The 20,894-nt window shown below is 37.4% G+C and overlaps 1 protein-coding gene across 1 annotated transcript in view; it reads left to right on the top strand.

Annotated features, from left to right (window-relative positions):
- Positions 1-20,894, top strand: part of IL17RE (interleukin 17 receptor E) — a 560,820-nt gene that overhangs the window by 489,313 nt on the left and 50,613 nt on the right. Inside the window, exons 11-12 of the mRNA XM_044077387.1 lie at positions 6,953-6,998; positions 18,092-18,234. Of these exons, the coding sequence (XP_043933322.1) occupies positions 6,953-6,998; positions 18,092-18,234 (189 nt within the window). The remainder of the gene's footprint in view (positions 1-6,952; positions 6,999-18,091; positions 18,235-20,894) is intronic.

Raw genomic sequence — 20,894 nt, 5'->3', positions numbered from 1 at the left:
ACAATGAAAAGTAGCAGCAATTGCTTTGCAAACAGTGAAAATAGCAAGAAAGCTTTGTAAAAAATGAAAAAAGCAACCAACAAAATTTGATACAACAGGCACAGTAAGGCAGACAAATGCAGTACAAACAGTGCAGTTTAGTCTATAATATTAAAACAGAGTATTAAATAAGCAGAACACAATAAAAGTGCAGTAAATAGTATAAACAAGCCAAAAAAAAAAACAGGCAACTTATGGTTTTGGGGAAGCTCAGAAGCCACTAGTCATATGGTATCTCAGCTGTGAGTTTTGGCTGGTAGCCCACCTCAGTTCAGCTCAGTTCGAACAAGCAGAAACCTGCTCAAACATGGGGCTTGAATGCAAGAAGCTAAAATCTTTGAAAAAAAAAAATAAAAAAACTCAAAAGAACCAATGAGAGTGCTTAATCCTAACACTAGACCAATCTCCCTTCACCAGACAGGTTACAGTCAGCACACATCTCTCACAAGGTTGCAGGAGGGCCCTTCCAATCAAATATGACATTGAAAATGTGCTTAGAATACAACAGCCACAACAAACAGACCCAGATGCAGCAAACCTGTATCTGGACTGTGCTACAGCAACTAGCTACACTAATTTAGGTGGGAAACACTACAAAATGTTTTAAACAGCAGAAAAACAGCAAGGAGACCCTAAAGAATGTTTTAAACAGCAAACAAATCAGTTATTTAAAACGCTGCTTGGCAGGAAAACAGAACAGATGTTTTGCAAACAGTGAAAAGTAGCAGCAATTACTTTGCAAATTGTGAAAATAGCAAAAAAAACTTTGTACACAGTGAAAAACAGCAGCAAAATATGATACAACAGGCACAGTAAGGCAAAGAAATGCAATATAAACAGTGTAGTTTAGTCTTTAGCATTCAATAAACAGAACACAATAAAAAAGTGCAGTAAATAGTATAATGAAGCAACAAAAACAGGCAAGTTACATTTTTTGGGGAGCTCAAAAGTCTCTAGTCATCTGGTATCTCAGCTCAGAGTTGTGACTGGTAGCCCACCTCAGTTCAGCTTGGGTCAAACCAGGCATCAATTATTTGGGCAGAATATGTAATTTGACCCTTATCACCTTGTTAGGGGAGGTCCTAGCTGAAATGGAAAGGCTTTTGAGGGAAAATTCAATACCTAACTACCAAGAGGCTATTATTATAGATAAGTGACACCAGCACAGAGTGCTGGATGTCTTGTGTTCAAGTCCCATATATAAGCTAATGATTTCCCTTCATGTTCACAAGATTTAAAAATTCCAAACTGGGGAGGTTATGGCAGAGACGCATCAGAAATGTCATGACTTGACCAGGACTGCATCTAAATTATGCTTAGTAATATAACGAACATGCAAGAGGAACTGATGACTTTTGAGTTTATTATTTTTTGCATCCAATAAGACAGTTATGGTGGTTCCAGAAAAATCATTCTAGATTTGTACTACAGACCATTTATTCTGTTTTGTAAGTCTTCATAATTCGCAGCTTTGCCCATCTTCTTACATTTATTTCTTGTATTTACATATTTAGAATGGTATGTTTGCCCTAAAACCAGTATGATTTGAATAGATTATGATTCATTGGAGGATAATACTCACATGAGAGCCATAAATGGGCGTTCTTATTTATTTGTTTTATTTTATTTATTTGACTTTTTTTTACCGGGATAGTCCAACTGGCTCAAGTAGAACCCATTTTCAGCAGAGGCCCAGGGAGAAAAGCTTCCAGTCACATACTAAGAAGTAGAACTTGTACTGTAACATTCTGTTCTCTTTTCTATCTAGGGGAAATAGTTTTCTTGGAAAGGTCAAAGGAAGTTCAGAATTTAATGGGTTGCACATTTTGGTTCTTGTTGTGAAATCACTTTTCTTCAGTTATAGTAGGATAGACCAAACAAAAGAGGTAATTTTAACATGTTGTCAAACACCTGAAAAGTTATTATTTTGCCTGGAGATCTTAATTCTTTGCATTTAAGATACAGTGGCAAAGTACAATGGTCATTTGAGCCAATGCTTTCATGAAAAGTTATTTTGCAGAGATATTGGCCAACATCCCATCTAGGACTGTCCCTTTCCAGCAGAAGAATCTGCTGTAATTTGTACATTAGAAACATTAAAATCATTAATGGAAACCTAAGTGATGACTAGAACTTTGCATACCAATGAAGATTAGAATCTAATTGCAGCGTGGTCTGTGAATTTATAATATTGGATAAATTGTCAGTAGTAGATTTTCCATAAAAAGAGTTCAGACAAAATGTGGTATGTACTAAAGCTTCACCAAGTTTTGTATTTCATGAGATAAAAAGTGCCTTTGTCTGGGTTATATTTCACTGCTGTAAAAAATAAACTAACAAAAATCCTTACAGAAGACATCACCTCTAGTTCTTTTACCAGTTCCAGCTGTCCAAAAGGGGGTCTGTTTGGCAGTCATATTTATTTCAGTGATGGAAAGATAACTTCTGACTAATCAAGCAAAATAATAATATCCCAGACAAGACAACACATTGTCAAAAGCAGAACAAGTGAAAGACGTGGAAGTAAACATAGGTACAGAGAATACAACCACACAAGATGAAGATAAAATCAAACTAACAGTAGCCACTTACTCTAACAAGGAATCCTGGTTCATTTTTTCTCATCTGTCTTTGGACATTTCAGGTAGTAGGTTTGGTTTACACAATTTCATCCATGTACAAACAGGATCTGACATTTTTCCATCACATACACCTTTACAGTAGCCCCTCATCCCATAGCTGGTTAACTTAAGCTAGCCGATGTCACTCAGGCATGACCTGTATTTATAGAAGAAATACTCTTAATTGCAATTATGCCACTATTAAAAAGCAGTATAGTATAATGAATAGCTTTAAGTAAGACATTATATTTTTCGGTGAGATGGATCTACTTTTTACAAACATGCTTCCTTGTAAAATGTAATACTTATATTCATTTAATTGCTGCTTAATCCAGGTTGTGAATAAACATGCATGAGTTGGTGGTAGCTCAGGTAGGTTTAAAAGATCCCACAGTACCTACTGAAAAGAGTGGGCAAATTCCCTGATGCACTGGCCAAATTTTCCTTGTATAAATACCACCTTGAGCCTCCACTGAAAAGAAGCCACTAACCAAATATTGAACTACTACAGTCAGTAAAAGATAAATAAAGTTATAATAACATTTCCTAGCATATTCTCTAATAATTCCTGTATACCAGCTACTCAATGACTCAAATGACTGTGATAAAAACATACTAATACCCAGTTTCACTATGGCCCTCATTTAGGATGCAGGAGGAAACTGGAGCATCCCATAAAACCCACACTGATACAGGGAGTATGTACAGACTGTACAGAGACGTCCAAACTGAAATGCCAAATACTGAGAGGCAGGAACTCTTTCTTTTGTACTGTTGTTGTAAACGGTTTACTTGTAATATTTTCTTTAAGATGCAGATCATTCATAATACCCCATGTATCAAATTCTATTCTGTATTGTTAATAGCAGAATCTCATATTTAGATGAGCAAACTACATGACTGTGCAAAGTCTAACTGCTGATCATGATGGATGGAGCCCTAACTGTGATCCAGGTGACCTGGGTTCTTTTAGTAGCCCCAGCACATGGGACTCCAGGATGGGACAGAGAGAGTAGTGAAAGGCCATGATGTCAAGTTTACTTCTCCCAGTGTGAGGGTTGCAGGAACTCAGAGAGCACAAGGAGGTACATTTTCCTTGCTGAGGAGCACAGAAGCTACTTCACATGCAGCAGAATAGGGGAGGGGACTGCTTGCTGGCAGTGCCCTTGTAGAGCTGATGAACAACCAGTGTGGTCGTCCCAATGCATATTAATCTTCTCCTATATAGCCAAGCATGCGTGGGGTGATAGTGCCATAAGAAAAAAAGTCAAATGAGCCCTGATGACTGCCTTAATGATGACCTTCTTGTCTCTCTCAATTAATTTTCAGTGATGAAGGAAGGAATGTGTTGATTGGCCTAGAGGGGCAGATGACTGGCAGCCACTGGGGTAAGGACAAAAAGTGCAAAAAAAAAATCTTAGCATTCTACAAGAAGTCTGGGACCACATCAGCAATTCTGCAAACAGAAGTTACTACTTCTTAGTGAGACAGTGACAGAGCAGAGAGTATGACTGAACATACCTGCATCTAAGTCATGGTTAGAAATGTATTGAGCATTTATGAGAACAGCGATGTCATTAGAGCTGATTCGAAGATCGATTAACATGGGTTCTAGAACACACATTACAAAGCTAGCATGTCCTTGATAGTCCATTTTTTTCTGAAAAGTTCAGTATTGGCATACTTCACCATCAGATTACATTAATTTGATGCATTTATACATTTAGAATGGTATACCTGTTCTAAAGTTAGTACTATGTTAACAGATTCCAGTTATGATTTCTGATGGAATACTCTCAAATGTGATCCACAAAATGGATGCTCCCATTTACTAGTTAGGGGAGAGTAGTTTTGTTGCAAAGAAAGAAATAAGTTCAGAAAATAATTGCTAGCAAATGTCTCTTTTCATGAAATTACTAGTTTTCATTTGCAGTTTAATAGGTTAAGCTGAAGACTAAAACTTCATGCATGTATTTTTCCCAAAGATCTTAGCCTTTTGCCAGTTAAGATACAGTAGCAAAGCACAGCAGTCACGTAATGAACAATTTAATGCTTCCATGTAAAGCCATTTTTCAGGGATATTGGTCAGGATTCTATCAGGACTGGCCCATTACTGACAGTGGATCCTGCTGCAATCTGCTTCTGCAATATTTTGGAAATGTCAAAATTAGTAAGGATGGACTTGATTAACAACTGAAACTTTGCATACTAATAAACTTTAAAATCTGCTTGGAACATGGTTTGAGAATTGAGAGCTGAGGCAGGATATGGTACATAGAGTAAGACTTCACAGAGTTTTTTATGTCTGTCTTAAATGTATTCATTGAGAAACAGCGCAGGTCCAGTGTCTAGTTCAATGATTGTTGTATGCACTAAATCTACTGGGAGGCATGACCCACTGTAGCTGTCCGAAATGAGGTTTGTTCTCTTTTTAGTTGTATTTGTTTTGATGCTTAATTGACAGACAACTGCTACCTAAGCAAGCAAAATAGTTTCATCACAGAAAGACAACACCTTATCAAAGTCATAACAAAAGACCGATGTGATAACAAAAGTAACAATGGTACAGATAATGTAAGCATAGAAGACAGATAAAAATTAAATAATTTATATTGATTTATTTGCATAACAAGTTACACTGGTTCTTTTCTCTGTTTTGTCAGTTCAGATAACAGCTTTGTTTTACAATATTTCATCCATGTACAAACAGTATTTGACACTCTTCCTTTATATGCACCTGTCTGATAACCCTTCCTTCTGCACCTGGTTAACTGACGGAAGCAGCAATGCCTGAGGCATGGCCTGTATTTTTGGAAGCAGTTTCCAGTTACTTCAGTTAATTACAACAGCATCACTATTAAAAAGCAGTGTACTGTTATGATATCTTTAAGATGCATTTTCTTCTGGAAGATAGCTCTATTTTTTTCAAGATGCTGTCTTGCAAAGTGCAACACATTCATTTTACTGATGCTTATAAATATATGGGAATGAATGTCTAAGACTTACACTACTAAAAGTGGTTTAGTTATAACATTATTAAACCTAATTCAGTCTCTACTCTGTACCCTTCTTTAGTACTCACAGCTCTTTCTGTTATGGAAAGTGTCAAGAAAGGTAACATTCTGTCAGGAAGTTTTGTACAGAATTGAATTTCATTTACCAAAATGTTACCTACTGGTTAATGCACCGGTATGATTTATTTTCTTAATTTTGTAATTATCAGAATTTTAGTTTTATTGTATGTTTTAGAACACTAATCTGCATTCAGATTCTAGAAAACAATTTTGTAGTTAATAAAATGAACACTTTTCCATGGGCGATGTACAGCGTAGATTATAATTCCACGTTTCAAAGCAGAATCATTTTATTTTTAGATTCTGAATGAGTGTCCCACTTTTGGTATACCTCTTTTTCATGAGGAATCACTTATTTTTGTAATGTTTTGTAATAATTTGCTTTGTCCCATGCATGTCCATCTTTTATTGAGTATAATAACCAGCTTCAGATTTCCCAATACCATTCCTTTATTTGGTTTTGTTAAAGAAAAAGTAACTGCACTAAGTGAAAACATTGTTTGGGCTTGACCCAGGAGGGAGATCTTTGTTGGCAAGTAAAAGTATTTTTTGTGAAGGCTAGGGTGTTGACCTAGAATGTCAACAATGGGGGCACAAGTAATGCTCCTTACATCCAACCTGTGAAAATTTAGATGAACAAGGGGGAAAATCCCCCTGCGTGTGTGTGTGTGTGTGTGTGTGTGTGTGTGTGTGTGTGTGTGTGTGTGTGTGTGTGTGTGTGTGTGTGTGTGTGTGTGTGTGTGTGTGTGTGTCTGTCTGTCTGTCTCTGTGTGTAAATTTTTATATTGTTTGGAGAATTTACCTTAAAAAAATCCATATTCATTTAGAGATTGCACTACATCATGAAGTATTTATGGAAACAAGAAAATTAAACAATAATACTCTGATAAAGCCACTTATTATTCAAAAAGAACACTTTGTCTAAGAAGTGAAGAAGTGTAAACCAAGTGTCTATAAGTACTGATATTTTAATGTCTGTACTTATGTTAATTACAATGTAGCATCACATTCACAAATGTATAAAAAGTAGATGTGTGACCTTAGAGCACTACCACAAGCACTACCCAAAGTCAAAAGGTTGCCTGTTCCACCTGGAAATAATAAAGTCCACCTTTAAAATGTTACATTTTTAGGCATTGGTCTGTATAAAACAATGTTTGTTTTCTCTAAATGCACCTCTCAGACAACCTGATTAATACTTCTGTTTTCCTCCAACAGTTTGCTTACAGAAACAGCAGTCATGTCTGGTGCCCAAACAGGAGGGGTGAGTAGAATACATCATGCAACTGGAACCTCACTTAGCCTTTTTTACTAGGCGTTTTTGATTTTAAATATGATGACTCATCACAGATAATGCATGGTGGTCCTGACTAACTGTAGATACATTTGTCATCGGATACCCTTAGATACAGCTATGTTTAGCATTGTTTTTCTTCTGCGTGATAACAAAGGTTCATATATGGTCCCTACAGTCTTTCACAACAGAGCTATTTAAATAAAACATGGAATTAATATGCAAAAAAAAAACTGAATGTGCTTGTCTTCAATACCTGTACAAAGAGATGGGATAAGATGTTAAACCAAGATTCCATCTATTTGAGTTGATGGCAGCTCAGGTGGATGTTAAAAATCCTACAGAACCTATGAAAAACAGTGCGGAAAGTTCCCCAGTGTCTAGTAGTATAAATACCATTTTGGGTCTTCCCTGAAAAAAGTCCACTAACCTAGTGGGACTAATCCAGTCAAGAAGAATAAATTATAATGAGGTATGCATAGATAAACACCTTATGTGTCTAACAGAATATTTCATAGTCACTAATACAGACTGCTTTGATAGATATAAAGTTTGCTCTGGGCAGAAGAAGTTTTGGCTCATTGGCTTTAGTTGCCCGTGTCAGAGTGGCATAAACAACACATAAGCTGCGCTTTGTGGTGAAAAGCCACATGAGCCACTGGTGCTACTTGAAGCATTTATTTCTAACAGTGTCCACATGGTACATTTGTACTATTTCAAAAAGATGTTACACTTTGTCAGCAATAACTGTAGTTCAGTGTCCCCACAACCACAACATATAGACATAGGTACCCTAATGTGCATGCATTACATTAGTATGGTGGCTGAAAATTCCACAGTCACAAACATTGTTCCCACAATTAGAAATTTATATTCTAAATACTGTCTCCAATAGATTCATAGATAAGTACTAGGCTAGCTGCCCTTGTGGGCTATTTTAAACCTAGCTAGTTTCCCTTTTGGTGCTTAAAATAACCTATCCCATTTGGTTATAGATGTGCTGATGTGCATTAAATCCATCAGTACTGGGTTGGAGGATGCCTTGTGTGCCAGACACAGATCACTTCTTAGCAGTCTGTAGGACACTAAGTATAGTGACAAGAGCTTTGAGTCATTCCATGTAGGACATGTTGTTTAGGCCTTGATCCTTTAAGTAAGGTATCTCTGTGGGTGTTACAGTTGTTTCATGCATCTGGACAGATACATGTCAAGGGGGGATTATATTCAATGACTGGCCTAATGAAGACTGAGTAAAGGAGGACAACAACATCCCCAGATTTAGGACAATCCCATTGTTTGCAAGCTGTACAATATAGCAGGACTTTCTTACAACAATAGACACATTTCTGTTTTCATATTTCCTTGCTAACTTGTACTTGGTTAATATATTGATGAGTATCAGAGCCAGTCACTTGGGATACTGGGATATGAATGGTGAGCATTTGCATTTTTTGTCTTGCTCATTGGTCTAGGAGCATAATTCTTGCTTTGTGTTTGAGAGATCCTGTGTTCAAATTCCCAGATGAGCCCTGGACCCTTTGCTTTTACCCATGTGTCTGTGTTTGATCACTTGTTGTTTGGTATCTACTTTCCTGATGTGAAAAATAATAAAACAGGACCTTTGTTTTAAACAGATTTGCAGATGAGTGCAAATTGGCTGCAGTTGTCAAATCCCCTGAGATATCTGCACTCTTCAGAAAAAGCTTACCCTACTTTATTCAATCTGAATGGAAATTAGACTTAAACTAAATGTTGGAAAGTATAGTATTGTTTCTTTCTGAAAACAGAAGGTATTCACAACATAGAGTACAGAAAGAACACCCTTAATAAACAAAAAGGTCATCAGGGACATGGACACTTTGGTCAACATTTCTCTCTTGTTTGATCATCATGTAGCAACTGTAGTCAGAAAAAAACCTGTCTTCTTCTTGGCACAACTAATAGCCAAAGATTTGTCCAGATCCAAAGAAGGAAATATTTCTACTTGGCTTAAGTAATAGCCAAAGCTATATTATCCTGACCCACAGAGGTTATAATTCCCCTTCATTCAGCACAGACCAGACACACTATAAAGTAGATTGCCCCATTTGGTGTGTAGCACACTCAACATATCAAAAACATCAAAATGCCCCAGAAGTTCCTAACAAAAAGGTATCTTTTCTGAAGAAAACTGGTTACTAGGGTAGACCAGAAGCCCTGTCTCTGTACTCTGTGTCTTGGAGACTCCTGAGGGGAAATCTGTACCTTGCTTACCATGCCATTAGAGATCCTGTCGTCGATGACCTACAATATCTCAGTGTCAAGCAGCTCAGCTAGTACTACAACCAGTAACCTTAACCTTCATCAGGAGATAAAAGAGCACAATAGATTCCTCTCCCAGTGCTTCCACTTCCTTGGAATAAACTTACTCTGCATATTAAATAATGTGACTCAATATTTTCCTTCAAACTAAACTGTTTCTAAATGGGTGCTCTCGAGTTTACCCTGGGACTAACTGGCATCGCCCTCCTTGAGAAAGGAGGTAAAACCGAGGGTGGATATCAGCAAAACATGCATAGTCTTTGTACTAAATTGCCTCAAACCTCATATGAATACTGTAGAAGCAGAAGAATGCGAAAAATATTTGAGTGGTACATAGTTTTAACTACTTCTGGTCCATTTACCAAACAGTCAGCATGTTTAGTCGCCAACAGCAGCTTTTTTTCATTACTTAGTGGAATTCTCCAAAATTACTGAACTGCATAATAAGTAAATGCTGAAAATGTTTAGCATATTATCCCCAAACAATAAATAATGTGAACCTTGCCCCAAGCCTGACTTGCTGTCATCTGCCATAACTGACATTGTAATGAGTGCAGACTACATTTACTCCTGAACTCATCCTGTTAATGACTAACCCCCACCCTCCCCTAAGATTAACCATTAACCTAACAGTGATGACAGAGTTCCCCAACTCCATCATCCACCCTGATTAATAACCCCATATCCCAGAAAATTAACAGCAATCACTTCCTTTAGATTGCTATCTAGCAGTGACCAGAGAGCACTCAAAGTGCTCCCGGATGAGTGATGATGACTGCCCACCCCATGCCCCTCCCAAGTTAAGAGATCAACTCCTTTGGGATGCTAACCTAGCAGTGATTAGACATCATTCCAACTCTGTCATCCATTGTAATTATTATTACAATCCTCTGCCACCTCCTGGAGCCATTCTGTCCATTGTCATTGTCCTCTGCCCAGTTCCACGTAAACCTGTCAGTGGTCAGTGCCAATTCTCCTACCATGTGACCTGTCAACAACTAGAGGCACTCCAGTAAACCCATATCCATCCTGATAGCCAAATCGCCTGCTTTTGCCACCCACATCACTGAGGTAGTTAAAGCCCACTGCATATACCTTATCTTTAAATGGTGAATGTTGTCTTCTTCCCAGATGACTAGTTCTGTTAGATGCCAGTTCACCCCTGTTACATTCACAATGGTGCGATTGTAAACAGCAGCTTTTCCCCCAAATGATGGCTTAGTGAATGGCTTCCCCCATTTCCATAGAAGTCAATACTGTATGCTAGCAACTGCTCTGAAACTCCCTAAACTGAGCCATGTGCTCTAAAGTCTCCCTTCTCAAGGCACCCAATATGTAGCATGCTATTACTAAAGACGCATATAATGTTCGGCAGTTACACATTGCTAGACTTGCACAACATACAGAACACCAACACTAATCATACATGAATCTATCCTACTGACATTTTAATGATTAATGTCTTATTTCCAGTGGAGAAATAAATATACAAAAAATGTTTTCCAATCTAGCATGCTTTGCAGCACACTTACACCAGCTTCTGCTTATAGTATAGAAAACACTAAAATAACAAAAAAGAAATAACTCATTTGAAGGAATGACCTTTTGTATTTAAATTCCAGAATTAAAGGAATCACTTTTGTGGGGCAGTTTTTCAACAGAAAATTGTTGAATGCAACATGCCTTATACATACAATGCCATAGGCTGTCTCATTTGTGCATTTGATATGCTTTGCTTTTATGATGTAACCTTTGATTTATACTTTTTTTACCAGCTTATCAATTTCTGTACTGTGAGGAGGCATAACATAACTAGACAAACAATCAACATAAAACAGGAAGTCAGCCGCAGACAGGATGCCAACCTACTGCTGCAGACATACACACATAAAAAGTTACAGTCTGTACAGGCTGTCTGGAACCTCTCCAGTGCAACTCCTGTGTATCTTTTATGATACTGAGGAAACCAGAGCTTCCATGCAGATATACTGGGAACATACACACTCTGCATAGCAGAAACCTCAGTCAGGAGCAAAACCAGATAACCAATGTGCTGTGAGACAGTATCTCAAACAACTATACCGCTTCTAGATGAAAAAAAAAATTCACAAAGTGATTAAACATTGTCACAATTGTATTAAAGTTTTATTTGCAATTTTGGAGTGAAATGTGAATAAATTATCAAGCATCATGCAGCGCTTCATATGTTTTAGAAAACTGAGTGGTTTCAGTCTTTGATACAAATGTTAACTGTTTCTTGTGACTATAAAATATCTTTCACTTAACATGTGCTCTTCTCTCAAAACACCATACCTTTATTAAAAAAACTCCATCTACATACAGTCATTGTAGAATTTGATATTTGGAGGAATTATTTTGACTTTTTCTGTTTGTCTTTATTACATCCTAAAATCAGGTAAATTATGTAGGGTTCTATATGCATTCTTAAACATATATGCAATATCTTGATTACATTATGAGCCATAGCTCTGAACATTTTGCATGTTACTTTAATTTCAAACAGTGTTTTTCTTTTGCTAATTTTAAGACTACTAAACATTAACTTTAAATAGTAGGGAAAGGATAGCAAATCAAATACTCATGGTGTGAATTCGTACTCAGGTCAGGGCTTAAGTTTGCTTAAATTTCCATCCTGTTTTCATGGCGAGGGTCATAACGGTAGCAGACTTAAGTGGCGCAGACCTTCCCTTTTCTCAGCCACAGGATTCAGGACATCCTGGGGATCCCTGAGCATTCCCAGGCCAACTGAGAGCTATAATCCATCATGTATGTGCAGGATCTATGTCACAGATCCATCATGTATGTGCAGGATCTATGTCACAGATCCATCATGTATGTGCAGGATCTATGTCACAGATCCATCATGTATGTGCAGGATCTTTGTCACAGATCCATCATGTATGTGCAGGATCTATGCCACAGATCCATCATGTATGTGCAGGATCTATGTCACAGATCCATCATGTATGTGCAGGATCTGTGTCACAGATCCATCTTGTATGTGCAGGATCTATGTCACAGTCTTATTTCCAGTGCATTAGGTCATGAATAACGTCAGTGGAAGCTGCCCAATGGTCAGCATTATACCTGAACTACACCCAGGTAAGCAGCAGCTCCTCATCCTGTGAAGAAACAATCCCATTTACATTGCATGGACATGCAGTCTTCTTCATTTGGTCACTATCTACAGCTCCTGTCCTTAGCTGGGGATGGGAATGTAGAATGACCAGTAAAGTGAGGAATGCTGTCTGAAAATTCAGCTCCTACTTCACCTCCAGTGATCAGGTAGCAAAAGGTATAGACAGATGTACAGACAAGGGCAGATTGTCTTTGTCAGACTTTCTGTTAAAATAAGACAGATGCAAGAATAGATGCAGAGGAGAGTTTGTTGTGCCACTGTCTCCCTCTGTCACAGTTTCATCACTCTCTCTCATGTATCCAAAACTAATACTCCTTAGAATAGTCCAACTGGCCCCAACTTTCTGTCTTTCCCAGTCTTGAATGTAATGATACAGTCATAGCTGCAATACTACTAACATATCATACTATATTTCATTAGCAATCACTTCCCCCCTTTCTAATATTTCCATACTTAAGCTGTCTCTTCTTTTCATTATTTAATTGCAGGAAATCAAAATAAAAAAAAAAAATGGTACGAATAAGCGAAGTGTTGCACCGAAACTACATCTAACCGAATAGCCCTATTGTTGAAAAACAGCTGTTAATGCAGTATCTTTTGCAGTGTTATATCTTTCTCTTTGCTATATACAAGCTTGCAGCGATTTCATATGAATGTTCAACACTGTATATACTTATTCAAGCTATGTACATGGTCTGTTTCTGAATAATGTTCATGTAAACAACTGTAAAGCGTTTTGCCCTCATGTATGCACGATTTACCATTGAAATGTTGCCATGCAATTGCATGGCTATGAAGTATTCGAACAACAAATATTCAAATACTTCATATGTGTTCAGGTTACATGAGCAAACGTCATATTTGAGAATGGACTGTGCATTCGCAAGTATAACGTTCACTCATGTAAAGGGATCGCGGTACAGTGCAGTTAGGGAAATACATCCCATTCCTCACTGTAGTGTGATCTTGGAGTTGGAATATTAAGTTAGGGGGGTGTGGGAGGTGCAGGGGGACTTGCCCCCCTACATAAACGGAAAGTTAGGTGTAGGGTTTAGAGCGTTACGGTAAGGGTGGCATTGTTGTTAATGCGGTAAAATGTCGTTATTGACATTTTTGGCATTAACAGCTGTTTTTCAACAATAGGGCCATTCGGTTAGGTGTCGTTTTGGTGCAACACTTCACTTATTCGTACCATTTGTTTTAAATTTTCGATATATTGATAGTAAACCTTTATGCACACTTACCTATATCTTGCATTCCTTCTGATATCATGTAACTGTATTTTATGTATACACAAAATTATTGCTAAATGTGGAGCTTTTCTCCACAGGCCTCAGCTGAAAAAGGCTTTATCCAGTTCAGACTTACCAAGTAAAGGAAGATGGATAAATAAATAGGAGCAGTCTGAATGAGTTGCAGGATCTTTATAAGACTGATGCAGAGGAAGAGGAGACTTACTGATAAAGCTACTCATGCTGAGAGCAATGTAGATTTATACATGATGGATCAGATAGGTATAATTAATTCAGCTGTAATATTAAGTAATACCGCAGTGAATATTTATACTTTTTGCTTTAAAAAGTGAAGCGTGTCCAGTTTTAAATGTAGAGTATTTCACTTTACTTCTTATTAAAGAAAAATGAGTTCCATATAACAAAATGGACATTCACCAAGGCAGTATCTCTGCTTTTCTTGTTTCGTAAACAAATGTTCCACAAATACCCATTTGATGGCATTAAGATTACTAATGGGGTTTATGCTATCCAAGCAGATGTGAAATTTGTAGACAAAAATGACTGCACAGAAACCTGTGTGTCATTGTTTACAGTGGGATACATGTTTATGGGTCAAAAGTCACACATGTCATACATCACATATTGAACAGCAAGAAATCCTACATAAAATGAAAATGTTTAAGAAAGTTCCAGTCATTAAGCAGCAATCTCAGAATTAAAGCTTGAGCCTACACTACCTTTTAAGACTATAAAATAAAATAAATCATGCGACTTTCAGCCCTTTTCATAAATGAGTACAGTACCATTACACTGAGACCAAAATAAAGGAGAATAATGTTTCAGTGTCTTGTCAGTGCCGTGTGACTAATTTTTACTTGGTTCTCTGTAAGACAACACATTCATATCTGAGATATAGTCAGATATGTTTAGCAACTGCTCCTGGATGTTACCCTACTCTCTGCAACTACACTGCACCTTTTGTAGGGCAGAAAAGATGCAATACAGACTTTCTAACTATTCACAGCTAGTAACTGTCAAAATGTTGAATTTTTATTTTTAAAATACAAAAACTGGCTTTTGAGTATTGTGGATCAACCCCTAACCTTTATAACAATAATCTGGGTCTCGCTGCTTAGAGGAAAATTGAGAAATTATCCTTACCTGGCCCACATTACCATTTCAGTAGTTACCAGAGGCAGTGGGTTTGTACTTGACAACTCATTAAGTTTCCTACAACATAGCCTTCAACATTAAATGCACCCCGCCAGAGGTCAGCCCTGAACAGCATAAATAATAGAAATTACAATCATGATTTTCCTCAGGCAAAGCATAGCTGCAGTGAGACTAGAAGGATACAAGTAATTTTATGCTAGTTTCTTCAATCTAATATCCTCCAAACTTTGACTTGGTCACTTGTAAAATGTCACACTCTGCTTTACAAAGTTTGCAATTAAGAAATAATCCTTAAAGTCACCAGACTAGTATTCATTTGATTCCTTGACAATTGTTTTGATAAGAAATAGTTTACTTTCACAAGATTTAAAAGGTAATTTGTTGAGTTATTTGTGCATGCATCAAAATTGTAGGGGTGTGGACATAACATATAATAAACAGGCAGTGACGTTAACTTCCTATAGTGCTTTTTTGTTACATGCGTGTGTGTGTTTGTGTGTGTGTGTGTGTGTGTGTGTGTGTGTGTGTGTGTGTGTGTGTGTGTGTGTGTGTGTGTGTGTGTGTGTGTGTGTGTGTGTGTGTGTGTGTGTGTGTGCTGTGTGAGTGTATGTGTGTGTTTGTATCAATGTTTTGTGGTAGTGAAGTTAAGTATTAGTGATATGCTAGTAGTAAAAACAGCAGAAACCAGGAAACAGAGCTCCAAACAAGGGTGGTCTTATGAAGCGGTGTTTTACCGTGAAAGCGCTCACCTTAATAAATAACTTTTTTATATTTTGTCTGAGTTGATTTTATTTGATATTTTGAGTTACCATTCTGCCTGCAGGAGCACCACGTTGGTGTATTATATACGATTAGTGATATGCTGTTGGCAAATTGTTAGATTACTCAGTTTGGTACAAATCTTTATTTAACCCAATAAAGTCCCCTCTGCAGTCAAGGATGGATGTTCAATATGACTTTTTTCGCATCTTCAGGTAATTCATTTAGGTGATAATGAATAATGCAATTGTTAACCAGCAAATAGCTAACATTGGTAGCATAAATCAGTCCTGGATAGCTATAAACAATTACTAGTCATTTTTAATGAAATTAATTACAGAGGACTACAGAACAGATATGTGGCTGAGCCAGGTATGGTAATAAGGTGCATAAGGAAAGCTGGTGGTGGAATGCAGAAGTCCAGGAAGTCATCAAAAGAAAGGAGGAGTGTAGGAAAAAGTGGAAGATAGAAAAGACGGACCAAGCTAGGGAGGAACACTGGTTGGCTAACAAATAAGCTAAGAAAGCAGAAGCAAAGAATAGGACATCAGAGGTACTCTACCAACTTCTTGAAAGTTACTCAGTAGGCAGCAGAAAGAAACTATATCAGGTTGCAAGGCAAAGACAGAAAGATAAAAGAAGACAGTCAGACACCCTTCATAAGGGATACCAGCAACAACCTGCTCACCAGTCCACAGGACATCAAAGGCAGATGGAAGGAGTATTTCCAGCAGCTTCTGAATAAAGAAAACCCCACAGAAGCTGTTCTGCCCCAGAAACAGCCTACAAGGAGAAGAAGAGGAGCCCACCATAGAAAAAGTAAGAACAGCACTAAGGAAAATGAAGTCAGGGAAAGCAGCAGGCTCAGATGAAGTCACAGCAGATATGATAAAGATGCTGGGTGAGATGGGGAGAAATGGCTTCTGAGGGTACTCACAGCAGTGTGGAGAGAACGTCGTATCACAGATGACTGGAGAATAAGCATACTCATGCCAGTGTACTAAAACAAAAGGGACAGAGACATCAAACTCCTATCACATTGCATGGAAGTTTTGGAGAGGGTGGCTGATAAATGGATATGCAGAGCAGTAGAATGTAAGATGCGAGAAGAAGCTAGAGATGAGGAAAGAGTCCAACTGGACATTCCTAGGTTTGGAGAAAGCATATGACAAGGTCCCAAGAAAGCTGATCTGGGCAGTACTGCGGTGGTTCAAGGTTGCAGAAACAGTGGTATAATTAGTGCAGGCTATGTACAAGGACCTAGTGATTCAATGACAAACAGTGTTCAGACTCACAGAGGGGTTCCCAGTGGAAGTAGGTGTACACCAGGGTTCAGCTCTGAGCCCAGTGCTGTTCATACTGGTGATGGATTACATTAGCAAACAGATTGGAAGAGCTAGATCAACAAAGTTGCTGTATGCAGATGACGTGTCATTACAGCAAGAACTTCAGCAAAGGATAAGGAAATGGAATACAAAACTGAAGGCACGTGGGATGAAACTGAGCACAGATAAGACAGTGTTAATGGCAGCAAGCTGGGGAAATCAGAAGAAGCTGCGAATTGAGATAGAGGGAAGATAGGGGAACAGGTAAATAGCTTCGCATATCTGGGAGGGGTGGTTGAGGAGAAGGGAAGTCTGAATGAAGAAGTCACACCTAGAATCAGAAGGTCCACAGCCAATTGGCATAGAGTCTCAGGTGTAGTATATGACAGAAGAATGCCAAAGAAGCTGAAAAGTAAGGTGTATAAGACAGTGGTGCAACCAGTGTTACTGTATGGTACAGAAACCTGGGCAATAAAGGCAGAACAGATGAAGAAGCTAGAGGTGATGGAAATGAACTGACTGAGAAGGGTGGTAGGATGCACACTGTGGGACAGACGAAGAAATGAGGATATAAGATCAGAAGCCAAAGTAGCTTCAATTGCAGAAAAGCTAAAAAAGAACAGATTATGGTGGTTCAGACAGATGTGCAGAAAAGTAGAAGACAATCTGGTGAAGAAGATTTGCGACAGACAGGAAGAAGGTAAAAGGAAACAAGGACATCCAGCAAAGAGGTGGATGGAATTTGTGAAAGAAGATCTGCAACAGTCAGGCATGAGTGCCACAGAAGGCAGGAGTGTAGCATTGAATCAAGACAGATGGTGATAGTTGAAATCCTACCCCAACCCCATGTAGAAAATTACAAAAAAGAGTGCAGATGATGAGGAGTTTAAATAAAAAGGTCTGTATTCATATTTGCTTAAGCATGTAACAACAGACAGTTTTAATGGAGCCAGATAATGTATTAAAATGTAAACAAATTCTAAAGAAAGGTGCAGAAATTGCAGTCCTTCATTTAAACTGGTTCACTGTATAAATAGCCATCAAATGAAACAAATCAACTGTATGTTATGCAAGTAAAAAGAATATTACAATTGTATTTTTTATTTACAGATTGGAGCGTGGATGTGGAGGTTGGAGTATTTCAGCTGGTTCTGCAATTCAAGTCCTATATTCCTGCATCCTTTAGTGCAACTCTGTGTAGCAAAAATGGCCATGATTGTAATTCAACATACCTCATACACACTGTCACAAAGGTGACTAGAGAAGTCTGATTTGTGTTACTCTGTATCCCTGCATATAGTGGTATTAACTGCAACTGCTGTCTGACATTAGCATTTTGCTGTCTGTATATATACTTATTTTTATTTAATAAGTTGAGACGATCAGTTCCAAAAAATAATTTAGACTTGCTATAAATTCACATTCTAAGTGAAAACTGCATAGCAATTTTATTTGTCATGCAGGAGTTCTATAAGAATGATATTCTGGAAATTTGGTAGAGAAGTATTGGTAACTGCCTTAACCACAGCCAATTGGCATAGAGTCTCAGGTGTAGTATATGACAGAAGAATGCCAAAGAAGCTGAAAAGTAAGGTGTATAAGACAGTGGTGCAACCAGTGTTACTGTATGATATTTTCCATTTTATTTACATATCTTGCACCCAAGTTCTTAAAACACCATCATGTTGACCTGCACCTTTTCAGACCTTTGTGCTTTGAATGATTTTAGAATGAAAAGTGATGTCATACAGAATATGTAAAATCACCATGGAGCAACTGCAGATTTACCTTTCTGTGTGTCGAGTACTACAGTGACAGTACATAATTCATTGTTAATTTGTGGAAGGCATTTACTAGTTTCTCTTGGTTTCACCAGGGTACAATATACCTTTTGTAGTTTCCAGCATTCTGACATAAAATAGTAATGCTAGTATCTTCGATTGACTGACTGATTGATTGATTGAATTTGTTTACTAGGACAGAGGTGTGATTTCAGTTGAACAATTTCAGGTTTGGTTTGGAGGTGTAAAAAATTTACAGCAAGAAAATTCAAGAAAAAAAGAAACAGAACAGTACAAGCAGACAAAATAAAACAAGCAATCAAAAGAAGTACAGCTAATTATATTCATTACAAGAGCTTGTTAAATGGAAAACATGAGTTCTATCGAGCAGAGTGATATATACAAATGTGACTAATTACAATATAAATATAGATGGATTAATCCAGGTTACCATGAAGAAAAGCGAATAAGAATGGAGACTGACTGATTGTAGAAAATGTTGAACTGAAGGTTGAGCTTATGTTATGTTACCTGTTGTGAAGCAGTCATCCTCTTATTCCAAATTCTGCTCTCTTCTGAAATCACATTTAAGTAATCAAGAAGAATGTATCTGCTATCCTCAAGTTACATCAGTTAAGTCTACTTTAGCTCTTCACTCTAACTCACCCACTAAGACCCTTTGTTCCTTTTCATGTCTCTAATTTATTTTACTCTAATTTCTCAAATGTTCTGAAACTTTTGTACATATTATACATTTATACAGTGGATTAACTATGTATTCACAGCATTATTCTACCATTGTACCCTTCCACTGTCACTTGTGCATTATTGCACTCAGGTGTACTTTGTATTTCTGGTCAGCTTTTGCCCTCCTAGCTGTGACTGAAATTGATTAGATTTAATCAGTGCTCTACCCCTGTAGACAAATTCAAATAAATAAATAAATAAATAAATAAATACATGAAAGTTATATTGGTATTCCTTGAGAAGGAGAGATTTAAATTTAGCTCAAAAATGGAGTATGAGCTTAAATGTTTCAGAGTTTGGGGGGTTGTTAAAGATCCTCTGAGTTTTGGACCAAAAATTAGAAGCAGTGAGATGTGTTTGTCAGCTCTGTTTAAGGTATATATAGGAGAGGGACTGAGTGATGGCCTCATCTTAGGCTGTAAGTAATCTCAAAATAAGCCTAAATGTACAAAGTGGAAAGGTTTCCAGATTTAAAAACAACATGAATAGGACAGAGCCTAATAAGAACTCTGATATTTGTTTAATAGGCAGAGAGTGATGCTGCGGTATTCTAGCATGGGAAGCCTTGTGATAAAGCAATATATTTGTTTGATGTGGTTTGCAGAATTTTCAGATTTTAATGGATGGTGAAATGACTAGTAGTAGATCATGTTCTAGCTCAGCTACGAGCACTCTTTTTGCTATGGTATATCTAGCTCACAGAGCAACAACGTTAGCAATTTTCTGTGCCCAAAACAGGCATTAAATGTCTTTGCTTCTGGTTTTATCTTGATATATTTTGAAGGTTAAATTTTGATCTATATAGGTCCCTGAGAATTTGAATGATTGGACTTTTGCAAATTGGTGTCCTTTAATAACAACAGTGTTCCAGGATTTTGGCATTTTTGGCATTTTTTTTTATTAGTCCCAGAGTGCATAAAAGTAAACTTTTGTTGTCAAACCACATATAAAGTTGGTTGGTTGTGTTCATTTTCTAGTTACATTTTAATTCTGAGTGTGAGAAATTGATCAATACAAAGCCATGTCAACTGCAAATACTATGAGATATACATGGGGGAACTCAAGAGCCACTTTAATTAAGAATATATAAACAGTACTGAACCAGTTTTGACTCTTGACTAATGCCAATTTCAAACAGGTGATTGTGGAGCACTTTATGTAAATATGATCAAAAGCTTCTTCTATATCAATAAAGACAACTATTGCAATTATATTTGTCCATGCTTAGAAAGATATTGCCCATTAAGGTCCACAGGGCAGTCATTGTGCTTTGCAGGAAGCCATGTTGTTGAGAGTCTTGAAGGTTGTACTTACTAAGGTATCCTATTCATTAATTGTAAATTAACCTTTCAAGTATTTTACCTAGAGTGAGTAATACAACTATG

Source organism: Protopterus annectens, chromosome 7.part0, assembly GCF_019279795.1.
Source record: "Protopterus annectens isolate FY-2018-M chromosome 7.part0, PAN1.0, whole genome shotgun sequence".
Classification (NCBI taxonomy): Eukaryota; Metazoa; Chordata; order Ceratodontiformes; family Protopteridae; genus Protopterus; species Protopterus annectens.
Note: the sequence above shows the minus strand (reverse complement) of the source record. Positions and strands in the feature narration are given on the sequence as shown.